At 28.2% G+C, this 26,574-nt stretch overlaps 1 protein-coding gene across 20 annotated transcripts in view; it reads left to right on the forward strand.

Annotated features, from left to right (window-relative positions):
- Positions 1-771: 771 nt before the first annotated feature.
- LOC129608514 (CD109 antigen) overlaps positions 772-26,574 on the forward strand; it is a 57,547-nt gene continuing 31,744 nt past the window's right edge. For 19 of the 20 annotated variants that reach the window (XM_055520067.1, XM_055520049.1, XM_055520047.1 and 16 more), the window contains exons 1-3: positions 6,391-6,763; positions 26,059-26,239; positions 26,305-26,538. In XM_055520067.1, coding sequence (XP_055376042.1) covers positions 6,687-6,763; positions 26,059-26,239; positions 26,305-26,538 — 492 coding nt within the window. In that variant the 5' untranslated portion in view covers positions 6,391-6,686. Of the gene's footprint in view, positions 926-6,390; positions 6,764-26,058; positions 26,240-26,304; positions 26,539-26,574 lie in introns of those variants that run through there. The other variant, XM_055520048.1, reaches the window with a different exon arrangement.

Here is a 26,574-nt window from a genome sequence, read left to right on the forward strand (position 1 = left end):
TCTCTAAAAAGATAGTCCACTTTTGGAAATTTATTTAATACATTCTATAGCTTTATTGTTTAACCGGTAAAAACAGTATGAGTTTGATATATTTTCGAATTGCTGATTCTCGAAAATATTATAATAAACAAATTTAATATCTTATTTTAACACTATACGAGTACAAAAACATCATGAGAAGAAAATTCCCAGAAATTTATTTGTATACATACATATAAATAAATTAACATGTACATACATATGTACAAGTAATTAGCAAAATGTAATTGGAAATTTAATAAGTACGTAGTCCACACTTAATTTGTATGAATAAAATTTATTTCTCAAAAAAACATTATTATTTTATTTTAAATTTAATATAAATTTTTTTAAAACCGAAAAAAAAAATTTATTGTAGACGTCCGATAGGGGAAAATTAAATTTTAATTAGAAAAGTGCTGAAAAAATTTTCATAGCAAAATTCGGAAATGTTTTTATGTTCAATTTATTTACAAATCGAAAAACGAAATGCAAAACAATAACAAAAACTCAAAAAAAAATATACAAAGAAAAGAAAGCTTTTTATAAATGTCAAGAACAAACAAAATAGTAGTATTTTTTCTAAAGAAAAAAGCTCATCTTCTGATGTCATGTTTAAAAATTTTTCAAATATGAAAGCTTTTTCCGAAAGAGAACAGAAGCGTAAAATTGAATCATACTTTGTTTATTTTTTAACTGAGCAGGAACTTAGAAGAACATTTTTTTATTTTTTAGAAAAAGTGAAAGTTGGGAATTTTTTTTTCTAAAATTTTTTTTTCTTATTGCGATTGTGTTTTGAAATTCTTTTTATTTATTTAATTTATTTTCTAAAAATTATTGTTTAAAATTTGCTATTAAATACAATGGAGGAGGAAAAACCGATTGAAAAAACTGAAATTGTTAAAGAGTAAGTTCTTTTTTTCTTAAATTCCATAAGAATTAGCTACATTATATTTTTTTTGAATTTCAAAAGCGTAGGTGATATTTGTTTGTATGCGTATGTTTGTATAATTCCTAAAATACTGTTAATATTAATTTTTTATATTTGATATAATTTTATAAAGCAGTGCATATAACGTACAATCCAAGTGTTTTATTATAGTTTTCCAAAAAGTAAAACGCATTTCACTTAAAGCGGTACATATTTCAGGATTCCTAATTAAGGCATCTATCTAGACGGCTGTGTTATTTTCTGTGTCCAGTTATAAAATACCAGTTATTTTAAAATTATGTCATTAAAATTAATAAAGCGAATTTCATAATTTCTACTTTATCATTATTATATAAAAAGACAACATATATACATACATATATACATAACACACTTAAATACGGGTATTCTATTTATACATATGTGTACACAAGTATGCATGTACAATATGCATGTATTATTAAAAATATTTATAATTCTTTTTAAGAACACGCCAACCAACAATAATAAAAATTGTGTTATTTTATTTAATTCGAATTGAGTAACTAAGTGTCATGTACAATGTCATTAAAAATTGATGAAAAAAAAATCGAATAGGTACATGGTTTTTATGGCAATTAAAAAAAATTTTTTCAATAGCTTTAATTTTACTTTTTTTTGTATATTTAGGAGTTTATTCAAGCGAATCCTGAAACAGATATTTATTATTGAATCAATTTTAAATTTTTATTTTAAGCAGTTCCTTCTTTAACTTTGAGACTCTATTTTAGCACAATTAAAATTTGATAATTTGTTTTTCTACGTAATTATTGCACTTCCACACAATTAACAATTTAAAAGTCAAGCAAATTCAACATGTTATTGCCCATTTAAAATATATTGTGAAATATTTGAATAAAATTTATATTGCGAAAATATTTTGCGAAATGTTTACAAGAGAATTTATAAACAAACTTTTTATTTTTTTAATTATATGTTTATCAATTTGATATTCGAGTCAGTGGTGTGCAATACTTATTCTTATCTCTGTATATAGGGGTCGGGTACATACGAGTATGTATATCAATATATTTTAATAAAGTATAGAAGTTACATACATTTTTAATGAGTAATTTAATAATTAATAATATAATATTATAAATTAATACAGAATTGTTCTATAATAACGCAAATAAAAAACTTTAACGTTTAGAGATTAGATATGCCGGCTAGATATAGTTTATGTATTTCGTTTAAAATAATTTTTTTCCACCAGTTTAATTTAGTTTGTAAGCGGTAACAAATGTTGTAATACGTCAATATTTTTGAGCAAATTTTTATTTTAGTAATAATTGATTTTTGAGAAATATTTCATAACTAAAAATTAATAAAATGAGAAAGATATTTAAAAATGAAAAATTTTTAAAAATGATTAAGGCAAAAACCAAAAGGTAAATAAAAGATATGTTTTTTGTTTTTGAAAATCAAATTGATTTGCTTAAATTGCTTAGTTAATTAATATTTTGGAGAATATGTGTATGCACTTCTATTTGAGTATGATGTGCATTAGTGGCTATCAAATAATTTCTGGGGATTTTAAAAAAATTAAATTTTAGTTGAGTGTCAATTTAATTTGCAATCTACAAAATCTTAAATTCACTTAAAGTAAATAATATTGCGTTTATTGGTGTATATGTAAGGAAAGTAAGTAAGCACACCTATGCCACAAGTTACGTGTTGCAAGTCATTTAAATTTTCCAAAACTATATAATTCCTTTTCTTAACAATAATTCTTCTTAAAATAATTATAGAATTTATTAGAAAAATATTGCATCTTCATTGTATCGAAATCTAGTTAGGCTAACGTTTACAATTTTTTTTTAAAGCACAACAAAAGAATTTTTTTAATAGTCAAAATTCAGAATATATGAAATAACATATATATGTATATGTGAAAAAATTTTTCGCTATATTGAAAGTTCTTAGATAAAATTATTCCTTTGTATTAAAAGTACTTCCATTTCGTTGGATTTAATGATGAGGTATTCAAAATAAAATCGTTTTTTTACAATTCTCAATTTGCCGATAAAAAAAAATAAAAGTAAATTTATTAACATATGTACATACATATATACTTTGTTATTATATTTACTAAATTTACTATACATTAATTATTAGATATTCAACTGCATGATATATTGTGTAGGTGTACAATAATTTATTACAATAATAAAAACAAAATAACTTTCTGAGATATTAAAAAAAATCGATAAAGCGCCAGTGTTTATTTGAATTATTTATTTAATCACTTATTTACTTATGTTAAAGCAAAGCTTAAAGAAAGATGGCAATATTAATTTTTTGTTTTTTTTTTTATAAATGATCAATATTTATAATAAAAACAAAATGATAACAATAGACGAATCCCAATGAAATAATATATACATACGTTCTTCTCCTAAATGTATGCAAGAAATTTTTCATTTGCAATAACAAATTTTCTTAATTTTTTTCCGATTAGCAATCAATGATGTCGATTGCATTTCAATGTTCATATATTATATTACATATATAATCGAGTTGTAATGTTATATATGATATACACATGTATGTATGTATTTTGTAAAAAAATAATACAAAATATATATGTTAAATTTCAATTGAATAATAAAATTAATTAGTCAAAGTGTAACTATAATTTTAAATTCTTAAATTATCATTTCGAAACTCACGTTCGCAACAGTAATCAATAAGTTGAAAATTAATTTCAAATATTAAATTATTGTAAAGTGTTTAACATCCCCTTGATTTTAAACGTGGTGTAGAAATAATTGTTATTAATTTTTGGTTTTTTTATATTTACAAATAAGTTTAAAGATTAAAAAATATATACCTATATGATAATGTTAAGAATTTCCGATTCAACTTGTAAAATAAAGAAGCAAACTTTATTAAAATAAAATTTTTACATAACAAACTAATTGAAATTAACAGTTGGACTGAAAGCAGTAGTTAAGTACATTGCAAAAGCCCTCAAAATTAATCAAAAGCGCTCAAATATTAAGAGTGTATATTGAATTTCCATTGTAAATAATAAGAATTTGATTCAATAAGGTGTTCCAGAAGAATAAGGTTTTCAAATTGCTGTTAAATAAAGTTAAATGTCATTTAAATATCCAACTACTAAAAAATTAAGAAAACACAATATACACGGTTATAAATATGCATATAACGCCTGTTGTAATCTTATCTAATAACGCCTATTGTAATTCCTAATGCCTAATGTAAACTTCCATGTATGTATATATTTTCAAAAAACACGAGATCAATTTTTAGTATGCCTAATGAAATTAAAGCTCAGTATTATAAAGCTTTTAAAAGACAAAAAATGTTTTCTGTAATAACGGTATTTTTTGAAAAAAAAAGTGCAATTACTGCACAGAAGAAAAACCATAATTTTGAGGAGAGATATAATTAATAAATGAACACTGTAATTAAACTGCCTCCTGAATTACGTTTACTTCAAAATACTGCATAAAAATGTCTTGTTGGATCTTAACATAAGCCGTTAAAGAAAATATTAATATTAGAATGTTAATTATAATTTATTGCTCAATTGGTTTATTATTAGTAGTTTTGTTAATATATATGTATATACTCGTATATAATTTTCTCTTAATAAAGTAATTAATAATTTGACAAAGGATGTTTTAGAGAAATTTCGGATAGATAACAATCTTAAAGTCAAAATTAAATATTACTTTGTCTCAAACATGAAATAAAAATCATAATTCTTAGAATCTATTTCATTTGTTAACAATTTTTAAATTATAAAACAAATTGACAAATTTTTATTATGATGAAAATTATTGTATATTTCCATATAATAAACAGTTAATTATATTTATTATTTAACGCGGACATAAAAATAAAATTAGGAAAATTTAAATTCCAAAATTTTTGCGTCATCAGAAAATAAAAACATTCGGAAACGTCAAATTAAAAATATTTTCTCTTGAAAAAGTATTTTTTCTATATTTTAATAAGTATTTTTCTTTGGAATTGTTCGATTCTCTAAAAAATAAGGTCGTTTTTTAAACATGATTGTTAATTATAAAATTTTAATAATTATCTATATTCATATCTGAAAATTTTTTTTATTATCAATAATGTTTGTTTTATTTTTTCTGGTTTTTTTAATTTTTCGATTTTTTTAACTCTAGAATCAGTATGAATCGATTCATGATTAAGATGTGCTAAACGACAACCAATCTTGAATTTGAATAATCAAATTATGCTGATTCTCTACCTAGGTATAATAACAGATTTCTAAAACATTTATTGTTCTTTACTAAACTGTTATGTTATATTACTTATATCTTTTTATAACAGTTTTGTTAACATTGTTAACAATATTTTAATGAGTGAGATCACGGCAAATTATAGGATTATGTAGCTTAATTATGGATATGATTTATGTAAGTTTGGAAGACATTTTATGCGCATACTACTTCAGCTTTTGAAGATATGAACCGAAAATATTACAGCAAACATAAAAAATGACGATGAAATTTCTTTGTGGAACAGTTTTTAATATGGAAATTTAAATGTAAACTTTTTATGACATTTATCTAACATATGATTAGGCTAATTTTATGGTTAGTTTCTTTTTTTTTAACAAATGTTACTCACTGTCTAGTATTAAATTGATTTTATTTTATTCCAAAATTTACACGAAACATTTCATTTATTATTGGCAGACTGAAAAATAAGAATACGAAAAAATTTATTATGTTCCAACCAAAACGGCTGCTACCTATTTTTCAGATTGTACTGATGGAAGACACTACACATTCCGCTGTCACATTCCATCTATTCTCGTTTTTATCATGATCATATCAACGCTCGAACCTAATATTAATATCATAACCATAAAATGTGCGTTCTTATGATGTGCAAATGCATTTTCGTCTGCGTTTACCGTTATTGATTCTTTTGTGCCCAAGTTTAAAATGTACGACACTATTGAATATTTCGGTAGGATTCAGCTTCACCAACTGTAACTGAAATATATTATACCCTTTTATTAATGATACTATGTTTAGTTATTTTACTACTATTAATGATAATCAAAAAAAGGAAACATCATGAAGGTGATAAATTTGAACATACACGTATTAATTATGTATTTATAAATACATAATTAATACGTGTATGTACATATATAACAGAGATTCTACATTCTTGAAGTCTATTTGCTTAAATCTGACTGAACAATTAAGCATACATACATATGTACATGCATACATTGTTATTATTATTCAGCACAGTATAAAGCATGTTTTTTTTTCTTTTTAAATTATATGGTATATGGTAAAGTACATAACATTTTCATATAAACTGAGATGAAATGAGAGTTAACATTTTTAGTTGAGAATTGCGTTTATAGCATTCGATGAGTGACCGTTGTCGTGTTCAGTTGAATTCGAATTAGTAGCGGAGCCCTCGTTTTATTGAATTGAAAAATATAAAATTTTTTTTTGTTTTGTTTTTTTTTAAGTTATTAATTTGTAACATCATAGTATATTTTATAATTAGAAATATTTTTAATTGATTTTAAGGAAAAAAAATTGATTCAGTTTTTAAAATAAAGTTTTTTTTAGTAACATTTTACCGATTCAAGCATTAGTTAGTGCGGTTTTAATAAAAAAAAATTTTAATTTATGTTGGTGTAATTTAAATTAGAAAATTTTCTGAAATGTTGAAAAATATTGGATTAATTGTAGCTTGCTTATTACAAGTGGCTACAATAACATATGGGGATGATAACAGCAGGTTAGTAGAAGTCTTACATAAAACTAATTATGTATGTATGTATGTATATAAGTACGTAAGTAATAAAAGGGAATTTTAATTATTATTTCGGCATGAAAATATTTTTGCTCTCCGAAATAAAAAAATATTTTTAAATCAAACGAAAAGAAAAAATTAAAACAGACAGAACAGGTTTTTAATAAAAAGTTGTAATTGAATTAAAAATATTTTGAAATTTAGTTTTAATATTGCATTAAGAACTTATACAAATTTTTAAATTGCAAAGTTATTTTATTGCAAAATCCTGAATTTATTTAGAAAAATTTTTGCCGCTTGCTTTGTAGGTGTTTTGTACAACTTTTCAGATACAAAAATTTTTGATTTTCGAAAAATAAGAAAAAACAAGTTAATGCAAAAGACTGAATTGATTAAGGAACTTGTTTTTTTTAATAAGATTAATTAAATTATCATAAAAACATATTATAAATTAGTGTGAAAAGAAATTTTTTTTTAGTTTTTTACAAAAACAAAAAAAAAATAAAAGAGAATGACAAAAGTAATTAAATTGGCATTTGAGGAACAGGCGGTAGTATGTGCGAAAAAAAATAGAGAAAACGATACTAATGAAAAAGTGAAACAAATTTTTTTTAACCCTATACAATTTTTCTTTTATATCAAGAAAATTTTTTATATTGATGGATTAGATTAAGTGTATATCACTATTCATTTCATACCGGTTTCTAAAACTATAAAAATCAATATAACCGATGTTTCAGTGTTTTATTTTTTTTTTAATTTGGATCAATATTTCTTAATTTTTCAGTTGTGTTATAAATTACATGCAGGTTATATCTAGGATTTAGTATGGAATCTAGACCGGTCTTAAAGTTCTTTATTAACTCGGAGTCTCACTAGAAGTCTAATAGAGATTTGGATTGGAACCACCTTATATTTTTGATCTTGATTCTCATAATTTTTATATTTTAATTAGGATTTGTTATAGGCCTTTATTTGTTCATAGGAGATTCAGCACTTTGTTGTTACATTAAGTAAGTCTGCAAAATAATTTTTATTATAAATTTGTAGTATTAAGTTCTTAAGATTCTGTTCCGCAATTAACTAATGTTGTCTAATTAATTTTGGTTTCATGTATTATTTTATCGTCAAGTGTTGTTAATTTCACTGATTGAATTGGATTACGTTGATTTTAAAATCAAGGGTTAGTTGAAATTATAGGTATTTCAAGAAATTAAAAAATAAATTTATACTAAGAAATTTATGATTCATATTTTAATTTTGTTATAAAAAAAATTTTTGAAAATTTTTTACCAAATTTAAATAATATATGTATGTGTGATTAAATTAAATTCAACAATAAAATTTCATAAAATTTATGAAATTCAAAAAATTATTTATCAAATACTAAATATAAAATAGGTTTGAATACATTATAAACCAAGTTCCGTTTGTATTGTCTGGTATTTACGTGACTTTGAAGAAAAAAGACCGTTTTTATAATTATAATTTATTAATAAATTAGTACAAAAATATTGGGTAAACTAAAAAGGATTTTTGTTTTTCAAGTTAATTTTTAATTAATACACTCTGGATTAATATAAATACTAGAATGTTTAAAATTTTTAAGTGAATATTATCTGACCGAAGGTGAGTGAAGGCGATACTGTTTTTAATTTTCAATTGAATATTTAAAATTTAAAAATAAAAAAATTAAAATTTAAAGTAAATAATTTCAAATTTGAAATTATATTGTACACGTATTTGATAATTTTGTTGACCTAGAGGTCTAAAACTGACCAAGTTTATCGCAAACTTTCATTTTATAATTTTTTTCAAATCAAAACCTTTCCGAAATAATAAAACTAACAAAAATATTTTTTCCTCGTTTAGACATGTTATTTTTAGTACATACTTACATTATATACATAAATACTGTTATCTCTATAACAGAATGTAGCAATAAAAAATTATATAATAATGCCGGTGTTTTTTTTGGTTTTAATGTGAAAAGGGATAAGAATAAAATAGAAAATATGAGAAGTATATAATCTAAAAATTTTAAAGTTTTTTAACAGATTATGATTTCTGTGGACCGCAATTAAACACTGTAAGATTTTGAAACATTATTAATCTTAAAGTACTTCCAAAATAATATATGAGATTTCGCATTTTCATTATTTAAGTAAAAAATTCATAGTTGAATTTTAAGATTATGTCTAAAAATTTTTCAGAAAACCGAAATTAGCTTGAATATGTATATATGTATATACACATTCAAAGAGATGTACATATACATATATACTCTTGACATTTTTGACATAAATATTTTTTTAATCAAATGGGTAAAAAATAAAATCAAATGAAATCGACAAGAAATAATTTTGGGAATGAAACGGAATGATAATGAACACATAAGAGAAATTTTGTTTTGAGTGGCTTTTCTGTTACCTGAATGATAATATTTCCTTTTTCACTTTTCTCATTACGATTTCAGATATAAATTAAAAATGCGTTTTCATTATATTATTTTCCTTCAAAAGAGCATCTTTATACATTTTTAAGGTTGATGAGCTCTTTATTGGGCGAGGAATTGACTTCATGTATTTATTAAAATCTATACGAAGTTATTGCGGTTTCGAACCTGATTTTAATTATAGTAAAGTATTTTTATTATATAAAGTAGACTGGAATAATTCAACAAGGTTTAATAGTTTAATATAACCGATAGACCAAAATAGGAGAGAACAAAGGAGTTTAATATAAAAAAAGATAAAACAAAGATTAAATTCTTTTACACAATCCGAAATGCGTTAAAAAACAAAAAAAAGTTAAAAAAAACTTACTCTGGTAAAAGAGAAAAAAAAATCAAAATTTTTTTAAAACCTGATGCAAGAGTCTTTTGATATCTTGTAACTTTAATTTTACCTCTGTTTCTATTTTTCTTTTTTTTGTAAGCAATTTATTATCAAACTGTTCAACCGGTTTTTAGTGAAGCCGGCTCATATAAGTACGTAATCAAAATACTCGTACACCTGCCATTTAATAACTTAATGTAAAGGCATGCATTTTGAAATTTCATTTTAGGATTTAAAATCAGATGTGTTAATACGCATTTTATTTATTTAAACCTAAAATCGATTGGTGCAGGTGAGAACTAAAATCGGATAGTGAGACCCGTGTAAATTATTTTTAAAAATAATATAAAATGAAGCTAGATGCTTTTAGATTTTAGAATGTTCTTTAAAAATAGAATGTTAATTTGGAATGTGAATTCGATTCCGAATAAGTTAGGTTTAAAAAGCAAATTTTTTTTTTTTAAATCAATTTCTATTCCAACTATTTTTAATTTTGTTATTTGGAAGTATGAGCTGTGAGTAATAAATTCTTATTAATATTTTTAAAATTATCTTTCAAACTCTGACGATTATGCAATAAAATCACTTTTCAAAAATTTGCTGACACAATTTAAAAAATGCACAATTATTTTTTAATGCTTTTATTTGTGCTCAAAAAAATTTCCTAAAATTTTTGTACTTTTTCAGGGGTTTTTCCTATTTATATAGGAAAAAGGGAAAACCCTTGGAGAAAGTACTTTTTTTTTACTTTTCGTATATTTCACGAAATTTGTACATATTTTTGTTTGCTTTAGCCAAGTCTATTTAACAAATGAATAAATTTCGAAGGGAAATTATTAGTTAAAATACCGCAACCAGAAACAGTTTCTATCGTTGTTAAAATTCTATATAAATACGAAAACTGTCAAATGTTCTTTCATAAAAAAATTCTGGCTTGAAGTAAAATAGATAATTTATCGCTTTTCTGCAATAAAATTTGATAATTCACAAAAAATGTATTATAGGCAAATTTTAAACTCATAAAGTTACTTGTGATGTAAGGGATGATATGTTAAATGAAAAAATTTAAATTTAAATAATGATTATTGAATTATTTCTCGTACCAAATTGAATTATTTGTCGTTTTTGTACGTTCATAATTTTGAATATGATGTTGTAATAGTAAATAGTGTATTTTGCAAATGGTTTTTTATTTAGAAATTGAATACTTTAAACATAAACGAATCAAAACCTTTTGAGAGTAATTAAGAATTGGTTTTTTATGGAAGAACGCAAGTTTGTTACATAGTATTTTGAAATATAAAACGCTTATTATTTAATAACAGAAAAGCAATTTGTGGTTAAGTTAGTACGTATTTAACAAAATAGAAACGTATGCACATATGTATGTGAGTAAAAATTTTTGACATATTAAAAATTCAAAATGATTGAAATTACACTAAATTTTGAGACAAATCATAAGGGCGAAAACGCGAATCATGTAAAAAATCATGTCTTCTGCTCGTAGCAAAGCACAACTGAAAAATATCCAAGACCCAATAGAACCTGTGATGTATAATTACGTCCACGAAATTGTTATATAACAAACCATTTTATATTTAGTCAAAATGTCTTGTTCACTTTAAAATTTCCGTCATAATTTGATTTTCTGTATATAAGATGCAAAGCGCTAATTAACATTTGAACAACAACATTTAATTAATAATTAATAACTAATAACTAGTTTTACAAAATAATTTTTTAAATACAATTTTTTAATAGAATATTGAAAATAAATTTAAGAGAAAAAAAATTCTCAAATCATGGTGATAGCAAAAAAATTAATATTATTTATTCCATTTTTTGCTAGTTACCTTCATCTTCATATAATATAACACTATAAATAATCATTTTATGAGTACTTATTATGTAATCAAATTAATGATTTTGAAATTTGTTAAAATTATAAATAGTAAAATTTAATTAACATTGAATATACATATTATATAATTAATAATTTTTGTTGTTTCGACACCCTATTACAAAAACAAAAAATATTCTAATGATCTTTAACAATAATTTAAAATTTATTTTTTACGATTTCACTTATTATTATTAGGAAAAATGAAATAAAAAAACATTTTTCTTTAGAATTAAAAAACTCTAGCCAATCCCGGTGCTTAATAAAATATTTTTTTTTTAGTTTTGGATCTGGCGTTCGAAAAGAAGTTTGCGGAATATCAAATTATATACGTTTTCTAGTTGAACACTAATGTGCATTAATTATGAGAACTATTAATGAGAAATTATTTATGAAATTTTTATTATCAATTTGAAAAGCCTTTATTTACCGTCCTAATCACTTCAAAAACACAATACTCGTAAGAGTGATCGTATAACATTCGCCATGATCAGTACAGTATGATCAGTATACAGTACCGACTCTTATACTTACGATTAAAAAAATTTTTTGTTAAAAATTAACGTTTGGTAAAAAAAAATTAATGTGCGATTTATGACACATTTAATTCTGAACATGTCAATTAAGCCTTTTTTTTACTCTCAGTTTCTTATAATTGGATTTCATGTTTTCTATCTTTTGATTTTTTTTTTTTGTTAAAAAAAACATTGCATAATTAATTGATGATCAATTTTTCTATGGAAACCGTCTATTAATCTTAGTTTAAATAAATTAAAAGTTAAAAAGAATATTTTATTAAAAACAGAATGACAGTAGAGAAGGTTCAAGTGCACAATAAATAGAACAAGAAAAATGTTAATAGTTATTTTTAACTCTATAGCATGTTGATTATTGTAGGAAATAATTTTATATACATAGATGTATACATAAAAAGTAGAAAAAAATAATATATAATAATAATAATTGATAAAGTCTGGAAATTCCCATTAACGTTATTGTTGTTCTTTTTTTTCTCTCTCATTATTTTAACAATTATCATATTCATATATGTATATTTATATTCATGTGTAAAAAAGCACACCACTTAAGTAAAAAAAAACCTATTAATTGTAAAATAAATAATTGTTTACCTGCAATGAATTTTAAAATGAATCAGAGACCGCCTGACAAGAATATTTTATTTACAAAATGAGAGAATAATATTATAATTTACATCATGTATACATACGCGGTGCATAGTTCCGAACTTAATTGATATAAGTAAAGTAGTTACTTAAATAAACCCATAAATATCGTACCTATACCTTTCTGAAATTATGAGCAAAAATCCCGAACTAATTTACAACATCGAAACGAAACATACATAGGTATAAAAATTTTAAATATTGTCATGTTATTCGTGCTGAATTTTAATTAATGTTAATTAATGATAATTTAAAAACAATCAAAAATAAAATAATTTTTCAGAATAGCGCTTTAATGAAATTTCCATTTATTTAAAAATTTTATGATTATTTTTTTAATTTGAGTAATTTTATTACATTATTTCAAATTTTTAAAGAAATAATTTTGATAATTATTAAAAGATTTTTGATAATTATTAAAATTTGTTTCAAAATATTAAAAGATACTAACAACAAATCGGTCTCAACAAATATTTTATTTCTTGAGAGTAAAATTTTTCTGGACCTTCCTCATTACCTTTCAAAATTATTATTCATTTTTAATAAGTTTATAAGTTTTATAAGTCGTTTGCGAATTTTTATAAAAGCCCGAATGTAAAAGTAATCTTTTCCTATTCAAAATATAAAATACTTTTATTTTTGCTAATATATTTCGTACGCTACAAACGTACTTTTCAGAAAAATATCAGCATTTTCAACGAAATTTTTTTGAAAATTTCTACTTTTTAATGAAGCTAGAAAAAAATAAAAGTGCAATTTCGCAAACCATGAGTTTGATCGAATATATTTCATTGAATTGCTTATGTATTTGTTTTAAGTGGTGATTCAGACATCTTTAAATACTATAAACTAGTATTTATTTAAAAGATTAACGAACATGAAATAACTTAAAATAAAACCCAAGTCTGTAAATAAATGGAAAAATAATGTAAAAGTAAATTAGCGCTTTAATACTTTAAATTTATGGTACATTTTAATTCTGATATCCTTGTGTTTATTTCATTGTTAAACATTATTATTTCTTACATGTAAATAATTTAAATTAGTTTATGTTCTTTTATATTAGTGCTTAATATTTACCACAATAAAATTATAATAGCATTATGCAGAAAATATAAAGTTGATGCAAAATATTTTAATTTATTTTCATTTAGCACTGAATTAAATTACCGAATTATTGAAAAAATGTTTTCTAGAAGCACTGACATTTGGATTTGTTTTTGTTGAAACCATTTACTTAGTCAAATCGTAATTTATTCTATATACTAATGTGTCTCATTAAATCTATCAAGACAGCCGCACACCCTTTCCCATTGTCTCGAAGCACATGATCCTTGGCTCATATACTCTGACATCAATTCTCAACGATGTTCTTGATTCATTCTTGTACCACTTTGTGATTTGCGATTCCACCGGATATGTTAAGAACTGGCTCCTCCAGTCAACCTATTGCCTAGCGTTAAAGTAAAATTTTTCTTAAAGCGGAAACTTTTAATCATGTCATCATGATTAAAGGAAAACGTTGAAGCGGAACGTTCCTTGTTGGGTTCCCATGATCTTTCAAATCTGGAGCTCTCCATCCTCGCGGTCAATTTCGCCAAGCTTCAGAATTGTTGCTTTAGCGGCAGAAGAAACCGCTAGATGCAATGGCTTAAGTACCAGTAGGGATTCTATATTTAGCGTAGGGAGCAGCTCCAGTAATGCATATGCATGTAATTCTCGGCAGCCGTAAGTCATGACAGGAATCACCATCACAGTATATCTCCACCTCATTATGAGCGCATTATGAGGACGTTAGATGAGCCCAATGTTTTTTCTAAGATGAAAAGGTATACAATGAGCCTTCGGATGGTCTTTACAATTATTGCTTCCTCAAACTTCTTCCTCTTAACCTTACTATTCAAAACTAACTCCAAAGTAGTTTACTTATTTCATTTCCACCTCCACTCCGTGTACACGAAAGTGATCGAGCCTTCTCCTAGTGAACGTATCACTATGGTTTTGATATAAAATAGTTGAGAAAATAATAAAACTAGCTGCGTAAGATCTGCCATTAAACTCTTCAAGCTAATATTAAATATTGCAAAAACACGTTTTGAAAGTCACATTGTGAAGGTGTAGGGTATAATGCAGTCAGTTAATATTGGCTGAATGGTTTTTACTCCATCATATTTTAGCGAGCTTTCGGAATTCCCTTTTCATATATTAAAAGCGGGGTTGTAATGAATTTTTTTTATTGTTTGTCATTTATGTTTATAGTTGTTGATTAAAAGGTGATAAATTTCATTATGAATTTATTGTGTACCTTATGAATTAAAATTCCCATATCTGTTGATTGCATTTTTTAAAAATTTTATTTAAATTTTGGTTTCTTTTTTTTCCAATTTATATTATTATTTTTGTTTCATTAACGCATTTGCATACCTTGCAGAAAAAATCAGGCAGAAATTTCTCTTACGCCATATTTGCATACTTACTTCAACCTAAATTTAAATGTGCGTTTTAACACATTTTTAATAATTTAGTTAATACAAGATAATATTGTACGATCGTTCAGTTTGGATAATTTTTAAAAGAATTACATAATATTTTCATTTCAATTCCAAAATCCCAGATGACTAACTTTATAAATAACTTAAAAATTTCTTCAATGTATACATATATTAAAAATTATATTTTATTACTTTAATATTTAAATGATTTTGTTAAACAAACTCATAATATTTGTTCCTAAAATAATCGTAAGTAAGTATGTATGTTCATAAAGGAATTTATTTACTCAGACTTAAATATATTTAAAATCTTATTAATCTTGCGCTAGATTTTGTGTTATTCATGCATACATAAACTTGGTATAAACACGTTTTTCGATTAATCTTTTAAATTCTATTAGAATAAAATTAAAATTGCACAAAAATTTTCAAGAAAAAAGAACTAAACCCCATTTACGTAATCAAATATTCAAAGCAAAAAATCACTGTCAAACTCCGGTTTCTGTTTAATCTTTTATTAATTCTTGTTTTATTTTAGTTTTTTTTTTCTTTTCATTTTGATTTTCAAACTATTAAATTAATGTTTTTAATAGTTTTGTTTTTCTCATGTCATCGGTTGACTTCTAAGAACTTAAAATTGATAATATTTTTTTGATTTTCTTTAACTGATCTTCTTCTACACATGTACGTGTACCTAGCGAGAAAACTTCTTTTTAGTAAATTTTAGTAAATTCAATTTTTTTATGCTGATTCTTTATTTAGAATGAAAAAAATAATATTAAATAAAAAAAAAGGTTAAAGTTTGCGTTAAAAGTAAATAACAATTTCTAAACTTATTTTACAATTCAAATTTTTTTTTTCTAAGATTTTGAAATATACGAAATTTTATTGGAATTTTAAATAGTTTTAGATTTCTCAAAATTCTGTTTTTGTATTCATTCAGTATATAGACAGCCAGCCAACATGTACAAATTTATTTTAACTAAAAGCTCGATAAATTTAGTTCTTAATTTAAATATGCTTTGAATTTTTGATTTGAAATAAAGAAATACATACACACATATGTAGTAATGTAGCTAAATTTAATTTGTATTTTAAGTTTTGACTTTTTACTGTGTATATCATATTGAATGAAAATAATTTATTCTTTCTCATTTTACTTTTTATTTATATGTGTATTGCCGCCAGCACATACTCTATTTTCGGAATATTATTGGTGTACAATAAGTTTAATATTGGCCCTTATTATGAAAAAATCCGATATGGGATATGCGATAGAAATGTCATATCGTTATATCGTATCGTTATATCGTTATATCGTAGTATCCGATAAATTAAAACAAAACGATAAAATAAAACAAGTAAAAACGTTTCAGTCGGTATAAACCGATTGAATTATACCCTGCACCTTTCGTTGTTGTATAGCAATTACTCAAACCTGTGAAACCATTCCATAGAAACTTCACGGATATGTCTGACCTATACCTGGACACACAACTGCCAAGTTTCATGAATCTGACTTAATTATTTTGCCGAATATAAAAAATTTGCTTTTAGAGTTGTATGGATGCCACCCGAACCGGTGCAGCTATCCCATTAAAATTTTTAGAGCATATGTAAAATATAATTGGACACATGTATACAAAATTTTATATTTGTACCTTTATTAATTTTTGAAATATTTAAAATAAACTCGTTGAGTTGTATGGCAGCTACCCGAACCTGTCAAGCAATTCCACTAAAACTTCGCAACTATATCTGATCTATAATTGGACATACAACTACCAAGTTTCATGAATCTAACATTTTTATTTTTCCAAATATTTAAAATAAGCTTTTGGACTTGTATAGGAGCTACTCGAACCTGTCAAGCAATTCCACCAAAACTTCAGAAATATCTTTGACCTATAATTGGACACACGACTGCCAAGTTTCATGAATCTGACTTGATTATTCTTCCAAATATTTAAAATTAGCTTCTGGAGTTGTATGGCAGGTACCCGAACCTGTCAAGCAATTCCACTAAAACTTCAAAAATATATCTGACCTATAATTGGACACATGACTGTCAAGTTTCATGAATCTGACTTTATTATTTTGCTGAATATAAAAAATTTGCTTTTGGAGTTGCATGGCAGCCACCCGAACCGGTGCAGCTGCCTCATTAAAATTTTTAGAAAATATGTAGAATATAATTGGACACATGTATACAAAATTTCATATTTGTACCTTCATTAGTTTTTGAAATATTTAAAATAAACTCTTTGAGTTGTATGGCAGCTACCCGAACCCGTTGTCCGAATTGGTCCAAAAACAATAGGGTTCGTCCTTGGCACAAAAGAAACAACTTGTGAAAGTTTGGTGTCGATTGCATTATTCGTTTTTGAGTTATCGTGCGATCGGACGGACGGACGGACGGACGGACGGACGGACGGACATGTCTAAATCGACGCAGAATTTTACGCTGAGCAAGAATATATATATATGTCCATACCGCAGATGACTCCTTCAAGTAGTTACAAACTCCATACCAAAGTTAATATACCCTTCACGAAGTGCAGGGTATAAAAAGATATGTAACAGATTCAAATATTTCAAATTCATATGAACTCATGCAGAAATATGAAAACTTTAAAAGTAAAGAAAAAGTTTGATCACAGAGATCTTTTGCAGGAGGTCCTATACTAATTAATTTCATAACATTTCTTGCAATATCTAAATTCTCCTCCATTATTTCAGTTATCCTATTTAATTGAGATTCCTTACTGACAATTTTGTTCCTAAAAATACAAAATCAAATTTATCTTAACTTATAATTCTCAATTATGTAAATAATAGTGAAATACTTACATCTACGTTAAACGCTAGATTACATGCAAATGTATAACAAAAAAAAGCTCTTTTGAAATACGATAAATCGTCCGTTACAATGGCGATAAATAAATTTCATAATACTAGCACTACAATAACTATCAAGAAAATCATGTGTCGTACAATATAATTTTTTCATAGTAAGGGTCATTGGCTTCAATATAATTCTAAGTATACAATATCATTCAGGTATGATTCGAAATATTATCAATATATGTACATACATACATACATACAGTAGAAATCGATTATAGCGTATACTCAAAGGACCAGAAAAAATGAACGTTATAATCGTTATAGAAATAAAAATATACATACATATGTATATTTACTTACCCTTCAGTTCAAAATCAAAATGCAAATGAAATTTAAATTGAAAATGACATTTAATGCTTCGACAGAAAAAAGTTATTGCAAACCACAAAAATTTTACGTCAATAACTTTTTTAGCTCCGCACATAACAAGGTAGATATCGCTTTTTCCACACATTTTATATGCTATGAACCAAGTAGTAGTAGTAGTAGCAAGAGAGTGGGGCTCCACCCGTACAGAATGAAGCAGACGTCAACAGAAAAAGGCCCATGGGCAATCCCCAGAAAAACACCCAACAACCCCCATGCAGTTCGACACACAAGACCCCCTATCCAAACCAGCCAAACTCCCTGGCGAAGCCCAAAAGCCGTGCAAGAGACATCTCGGAAAGGTTCCCCAGGTCATCGTAAAAATAAGCCCGCAAGACACGCCTTTTCTTCCACATCAGAAACAGACAGGCACAGAGGACATGCTCTACATTCTCTACCTCCGCCACATCGACACCCACGACATTCATCCGTCATAGCAACCCCAAGCCTCCTGCCACTTTCCCCAGAAGGCAATGCCCCGTCAGAACCCCAACCAGTGTGCTGAGACCAGCCCTATTATATCTCAACAGCATCCTTGTCCCCCTTTCGTCCCTGATAGGCCACATTGCCGTGGTCACCCTACACGTGTGAGCCTTCGCCCACAAGACCCCGCTCCTTCTCCTACACTCACCATATATGACTGCAAGATAAGCCCTCAGCGGCAGACGAACCGACGCTCCTACCACGTCAGCATTCCCGCCCTACTATCCACAAAAATTGCCAGCTCGCATCCCCCCACCGGTTTTGTTGCAGCCAATTCCGCCGCCCTGAGCACGGCCTGGAAGACCCCACATTCATCAGCCAAGCTAATCGATAGCTCTATCCCCAACTCTTCGGAGAAGACCCCCGCCCCCGTACCATCCATTGTCTTAGAACCATTCGTGTAGATGGATAACCCCTCATGCGTGCATAACCCCTCCACACTCCAATTCTCCCTTTGTGGAACCACAACCCCATAATCAACCCTCCAGTCGGTGTATGGCACCACAAAATCAGGCCTGATGTCCGTAGGCCGTATTCCATATTCTCTCAGAATTCTACTGTGTGTGTATTCCCTGTTTTTAAGTATGCCCATCGCCTGTAACCTCAAGGCATTCCTCGCAGCTGCCGCTTTTACCAGCTCATCCAACGGATCCAGGTCGAGAATAACCTCCAAACCCAAAGTAGGTGTTGTACGCAATGCACCCGTTACCCTAATACACGCCATACGCTGCGCGCTCTCCAACTTCCTCCTTTCCCTATCCCGAAGCACCGCTGGCCACAAGACCAATGCCCCATACGTCGGAATAGGCCTAACCACACACTCATACAACCAGTAGACCAGTCGAGGACTCACTCGCCACCGTCTACCAGCCGCCCCCTTGCAGTCAACAACGCAGTCGTGGTCCTCCTTACCCTATTCTCTATGTTTTCCCTCCACAGCAGTTTACTATCCATAATCGCGCCCAGGTATCGCGCACAACCCGCCAAACCCAGTTCGACTCCCGCCATCCTAGGCAGAGCAAACCCGGGCACCTTCCTTTTCCTCGTGAACAACACCAGCTCCGTTTTTACGGGGTTCACAGAAAGACCACATCCCCACGCCCAACCATCCAGTCTATCAAGACCCCCCTGCATTATTGCACTCAGTACTTCGGAGTATTTACCCGAGACCTGGATTGCAACAGCATCCGCATAGGCAGTAACTCTACATCCACTATCGCTCATGAGCCTAAGATAACCCTCCATAACCAGGACCCACAGATATGGCGATAGGACCCCCACCTGAGGAGTGCCTCTCACCGACAGCATCCTCACTCCTCGAGCCCCACTCGGCCACAACCACCCTAGTAGTAAGCATTTGCTCTATCCATCTGATTATGCCCTCTTCTGCTCCTACATTTTCTAGAGCCCCCACGATAGCCTCAACCTTTACATTATTGAAAGCACCCTCAACATCCAAGAAAGCAGCCAATGTATACTCCTTGTACTGCAGAGACACCTCCACCTGCGTGAACACCGCGTGCAGCGCCGTCTCCACAGATCTCCCTCTTCTGTAGGCATGCAGGTCATTTGACAGACCCGACTCCCTTTCCTCATTCCTTATATATTTTTCAACTAAGCTCTCCATGGTCCTCAGCACAAAAGACGACAAGCTGATTGGCCGGAAATTCCTCGTGCTGACATGACTATTCCTACCAGGCTTCGGCACAAAACCGTCCTTACCTCTCTCCATTCTCTAGGGACATACAGGCAGCTACGAAAAATTACCACCAACCAATCAATGATCACTCTCGGTGCCCTCCGCAGCATAATAGGCCACACCCCATCCGTTCCCGGAGACTTGTAGGGGTCAAAAGACTTAATAGCCCACTGTATCCTCTCCCCCGTAAAAATTTCTTTACCCAAAGCTCGTACAGTCTCCGTTCCTCTCCTCGGAGCCCCCTTGGCTTTTGCTCTTCCTTTTCCCCCGGGAATTGATCCCGGAAAGTGAACCTCCATCAGCTCCCCCAACGACGAAAGTAGGGTCGCAACTCCTATTACATACACAAAGGTTAGTACCACTAAGAAAATCTACTAAGCACTCACCTCGCGCATCCCAGCCAGTACATCGTGTCTCCACATCCTCTCTGAATTTCCCTGGCGGCGGCTCTGCCTCGCTGTCATAGGGCATATAACATGAGATCAGAAGAAGAGGCAAATCCTTCTTCTTCCTCTCCCAACTCACCACAGTTGTATCGCCGTCACAAAAGTTATCTAAAAGAAAAAGTTTTAGTTCCTTTCTGGCGAAAATACAAATCTGCTTTATCTCCCAAGGGCTAAGCTCCTCCGGGGTTTTGAGCGATAGCCGTTGCAGCCTCCTCCTAGCACTGCGTAGCTTTTCCACCTTGAAGTACGGTCCCACTGGCGACTAAGCCCCACTTGTGGCCAAGCCCTCGCCGCCCTTTGAAGGTCCGGACGACACTTGTGCTGATATCCCAGCACGCTCTTCAACACTCCTTTCCGACATCCTTCATAATAGTTGGGTTGTGGGATTCTCTTGGTTTTTTTAGACCTCCTCTTCGACCTTATCGGCATGGTTGCGCCTGCTAGACACTGTAAAAATATACAGTATCCGCCGACATCGCTCTTGGGTTCTTTAGTCCTACATAAGCCTCCCCACCACGACAAGGTGGAATCCCCCGAGGAGGTAATGAACCAAACTTTGTGACAGTGCTCGACACACTCCCCCAAAGTCCAGATCTCTAAGAAAAAGAAAAGAAATCAAAAGTATTTTTCTTCTAAAGAGAATACGAGTACGTTCTTTTCATTATGTCCGACTTATGAAATGCGAATATGTTCAAATGCTTTCAACAGAGTTAAAGTTTTTGTTGAAACAATTTTGACTTTCTGACACGTCGTTTGTATTTGGAATATTGGCCAAATTATTATTATATCTTTTGCCTTTGTACCTATATTGTTCCTAATAGATTGCTTAGAAACTGTTACATAATTAATTGTGCATTGTTAGCAATTGAACCTCCTTAATGTTTTTTTAATAGAACGTTTTAGTTTGTTAGAGATCAACGGTTATACTCGTAATGTGTTTTATTACTGAGATCACGAATTTATTGCTACTTCTACTTATTTGTAAAGCACCGAGCTTTCATTAAACTCATTAAACGAAGTTTTTTTTTAGCATTTACTATAATACTTAATTTATGCTGAGTGACGTCACATAAAAAATTACATAAAATAGTAACTTGTATTTTTAGCCATCAAAGAATTCAACTTTTTTTTTATTTTTCCTTGGCGTCGTTTTGTTTTTTTTTTTATTTTTACTTTTATGGAAATCTTAAAGCGTCACATCATATGATTCGGCACGTGAATATAAAATAGACCTGATAATATTAAATTTTTATTATGAGTTTTTTTTCGAGGTTTTTAACTATAATGCTTGTATTTATATTTTTGTTCATTTTATTTTTTCAATGTTAATTAATTTGTACATGATTTACTTAAACATCAAAAACAATGTATATAGAAATATATATGTACATACATATGATACATATGTATATGTATATAAAAACACTGTACTATCTATACTGATAGAAAGAACTATATTGATGAAAGAAAAGATTTATACGAAAATTTAGATATAAGAATTACGAGTATGAATGTATTATGAAATATAATAGGAATTTAAGAATTAAAATTTCTCAAAATTGTCACAAAGAAAACTTGATAAACTTATTGACATTATAGTATTGAGTAGCAAACTATACGAGCGTGTAAGTTTGTAATTGTCAGTGACGAAGTTTACAATAATTTTCCATAATCATTATTACATGTAATAGTCAGTTATATGAGTAAAATAATTATTCTGGAAAAAACCACAACGTGTAGAACATATATGTATTAAAAATATTATTTAAGCATATCAGTTTTATTAATGAATAAATCCAACTATTTAAAATCGATATTTAATCAGTTATGAGCATTAAATTTCACTTAAAATCAAAGCAAATTTGATATAATCCTCGAATAAATAATGAAAATTTTATAATGAATTTATTCAGTGCTAAGTAAATGTAATTTTATTTGATCATAAAACAATTTTTTAAACTTAATGTAGGTGACTTTCATATTGTAAAAAAAAAGGCTTTTAAACTGTATAAAACCACTTAAGCAAGGATATGTGTGACCTATAATTAGAGACATAACCGCCAAGTCTCATGAATGAATTTCACTTTATTATTTTTCCGTAGAGAAATAAAAAATTTGAAGTTAAGGAAAGCACCCAGTTAAAATTTAATTACTTCTGAAATATGAAACAATTACCAAAAAAAAGTATAACAATGTTGACTTTTTTAATGAATTCTACATTAAGAGTGAAATATCTGCCTTATGCTTGGAAGTTGGCAGAAGTTATAATGATACCAAAACCTGGTAAACCTTTAAATGAGACCAAGTCTTATAGACCAATTTCTCTGCTACCAATTTTGTCGAAACTTTTTGGAAAGTTATTACTGAAAAGGACGTATAACTGAGGAGAGGTCATTAATTCCGAACCACCTATTTGAGTTTAGAGCAGAACATTCAACTACTGATCAAATTCATAGAGTTCAATAATACAAATATTTAATACTGAAGCCCTAGAGAAAAAGCAAATTTGTACAACAATTTTTGTAGACGTGGCAAAGGCTTTTGACAAGGTTTGGCTCGAAGGATCAATATACAAATTAGAGAAAATATTACCAAACAATATGTTGATATTCTCTCTTCTTATTTAAACGACAGATTATTTAGGGTTAAACATTTAGAGGACTATTCCACACTTAGAGAAATAAAAGCAGGTGTGAGCAGAACTTTGGGTCCAATACTATATCTACTCCTTACAAGAGATGCGCCTCAGATAGAAAACATAATGGTGGCTACACATATGCTGACGATACTGCAATTATGGCAGTAGGCTCAAATATTGACGACGCCACGAAAAAGTTGTAGCAGGCAAGCAATAGTTTCGATACTTGTATTCTTAAACCGGTTTGGTTTTTTTAACTGTTTAATATCAGATATCAGGGTTTTATGGCAGCTACTCGAACCAGTGCAGCCATTTTAGTTTTTCAGTAATAACTGTGTGACAGTTACCCGAATTCTTTTTTTGAATTTATGCAAAATAGTAGTCGACCTTGCCAGAAAAGAAACAATTTATGAAAGTTTGGTGGTGTTTGTTTCATTCGTTTTGGAGTTATGCGATCCGGCGGACAAACGGACATGTCTTACATACATATTTTAATTTTTGATATAAATTTACCTACAGTTTTAGCACTTACAATACAAAGTTTATTTCAAATTGTATGTTCCTTTACATTTTATGTCAATAACATTCCCTTTTTTAACAAATTCTTTCTCTCTCATTAAGGTTTTTGAAAAATGTAACTTCGGCCTTCATTTTGATCGTATTAAATTGAAGCTGAAGAAATTTTCTTATTTTTGTTTTAATTGTCGAGTGAGCATTATTATACATACATACATACATTTAAATATTTTCTCTGTATTTCGGATGCCAGCTAGTGTCCACACACTATTTATATATAAGATATAAGTCAATTTGTTGTCATCATGGTGTTGTCGTCCCTGGTTCTTAAATATTTTATATACAATTTCTATTTTATTACAATTTCCTTGCATTTTTTTCATTGCGTTTTTTTTTCTTTTTTTTCGTAATAATTAAGACATCAAATTCACTTGATGAACGAAAATATTTTTGAATGTCAATTTTAGCAAATAATAATTATTTTAATTGAAGAAATTAATTTGTTATTTTTTACCATGATACATTTTGTCATAATATTCTTTAAAAATATAAAGTCTCTAGCTTTGTAAAAATGCTTTCTTCATTTTGAAATAAGTAATGAATCATTTTTCCTTAGCAGTTTTAACTTTTTGTTAATTTTTTTTATACATAAACGACTTTTGTTTTCATTTAAGTTTTCAAATGAGCTGTTGATGTACAAGTATATACATACAAATGTATGTACATTTAATTTTAATTAAGCTGGTCATCTAAATAAATTAATGAGATAGTTTCAAAGAGTTAGTTGAAAAAAATGTTGTGTACTATGGAAAATTGAGTGTAATGAAAACAATGGAATAAACGAGGGAATACAGTACGCATTTTCGGATATATGTACATACGAACATATTTTTCACTTAATTAATACTTCTACAATAAATTAATATTTAATTTAATATTTGACTTATAAGATCGTAAGTTAACTTTTTGCACATTTTCCGGGAATAACTTTTGAAGTAAAAACGGCACAAAGAAATTTTGTTATTGGTAAAACATTTATCAATATTACAATACCCATTTAAAATTTGATTTCTGAAGTGTGGTGCAGGTGAAGAATCGCCTTGAAAATTACAGGAAAACGGGCCAATTCAAAACCTCATATTTTTCTTTGCAATGATATAAGAAGTTTTTTTTGACTTTCCTGTGTTTAAAAAATTTGAAATATCGCTTTTATTTTTGACACATAACCCAAAGTATTTGACGCAGGATGTTAAAAACTTGCGTTTTCATGAATTCAAGTAGTGAATTGTAATTTGGAAGGGGAAAACTTTTACTTTTAAATCTGTTAATTTGTATAATAAAATTCTTACGTAATAATAATGTTCTAAATTTGTGATTACTTTGATAAAATAAATTTTGATTGTCGCACAACATAAAAGTTTCTTGTAAATTTTATCTACATATGTATTTACAATATCATTAATGAGCTTCATATCAGTGAACATCGTGAATAAATGATTTTATTATTATTTTTATATACTAATTTTAATAATTGCTTGACATTCCACAAAACATTGAAAATTTTTTTTAAAACATTAAACTACAATGTTGCTTAATGTGAAAAAAATCATTAATATACACTACGCATAAGTTTTTACTTATTCGAAATTAATAAGAAATTTCATATTTGTAAAATAAATTTGCGAGACATTGAAGAAGAAAAAGTGAGTTCTTTTCTTCCGATGACTATAAAAACTTTTTCGTAAAATTTATTTCGAAATCATTGCTCTTTTTCAACTTGTTTTTAAAATAGTTCTTTCCTTTTATTTTCAGTGATATTTATACTGTTGTAGCGCCAGGAACTATTCGTGCTAATTCTGATTATCATGTATCGGTTTCAATACATCAGGCAAAGCAGCCAGCTGAAGTTAAAGTTGGCGTCGAAGGAGAAAAATACAAAGATCATAAAACAGTTATGGTAGATCCAATGTCAACTGAAATAGTTAAATTTAAGGTAAGAATTGATTTAAATAAAACTTGGGAAAGAATTTAAAATTAAAGTTAATTTAATTTTTTTAGATTCCAGATATAGAGGATGGAACCTATAAATTAACTGTTGAAGGAGAAATTGGAGATAAAAAGTTTAGTAATTCAACAGAATTAAATTTTGCCAAAAAGTACTATTCAGTTTTCATTCAAACTGACAAAGCTACATATAAACCAGAAGACTTAGTAAGATTCCGTGTCTTAGTTCTTGATTCAAATACCAGGCCATTTGATAAGAAATTCAATGGAATCAATATTATTATTACTGTAAGAACTTTAAGTATATATTTTGAAATTTTAGTT

This window comes from Condylostylus longicornis, unplaced genomic scaffold (assembly GCF_029603195.1).
Source record: "Condylostylus longicornis isolate FDR11 unplaced genomic scaffold, ASM2960319v2 ptg000031l, whole genome shotgun sequence".
Taxonomy (NCBI): domain Eukaryota; kingdom Metazoa; phylum Arthropoda; class Insecta; order Diptera; family Dolichopodidae; genus Condylostylus; species Condylostylus longicornis.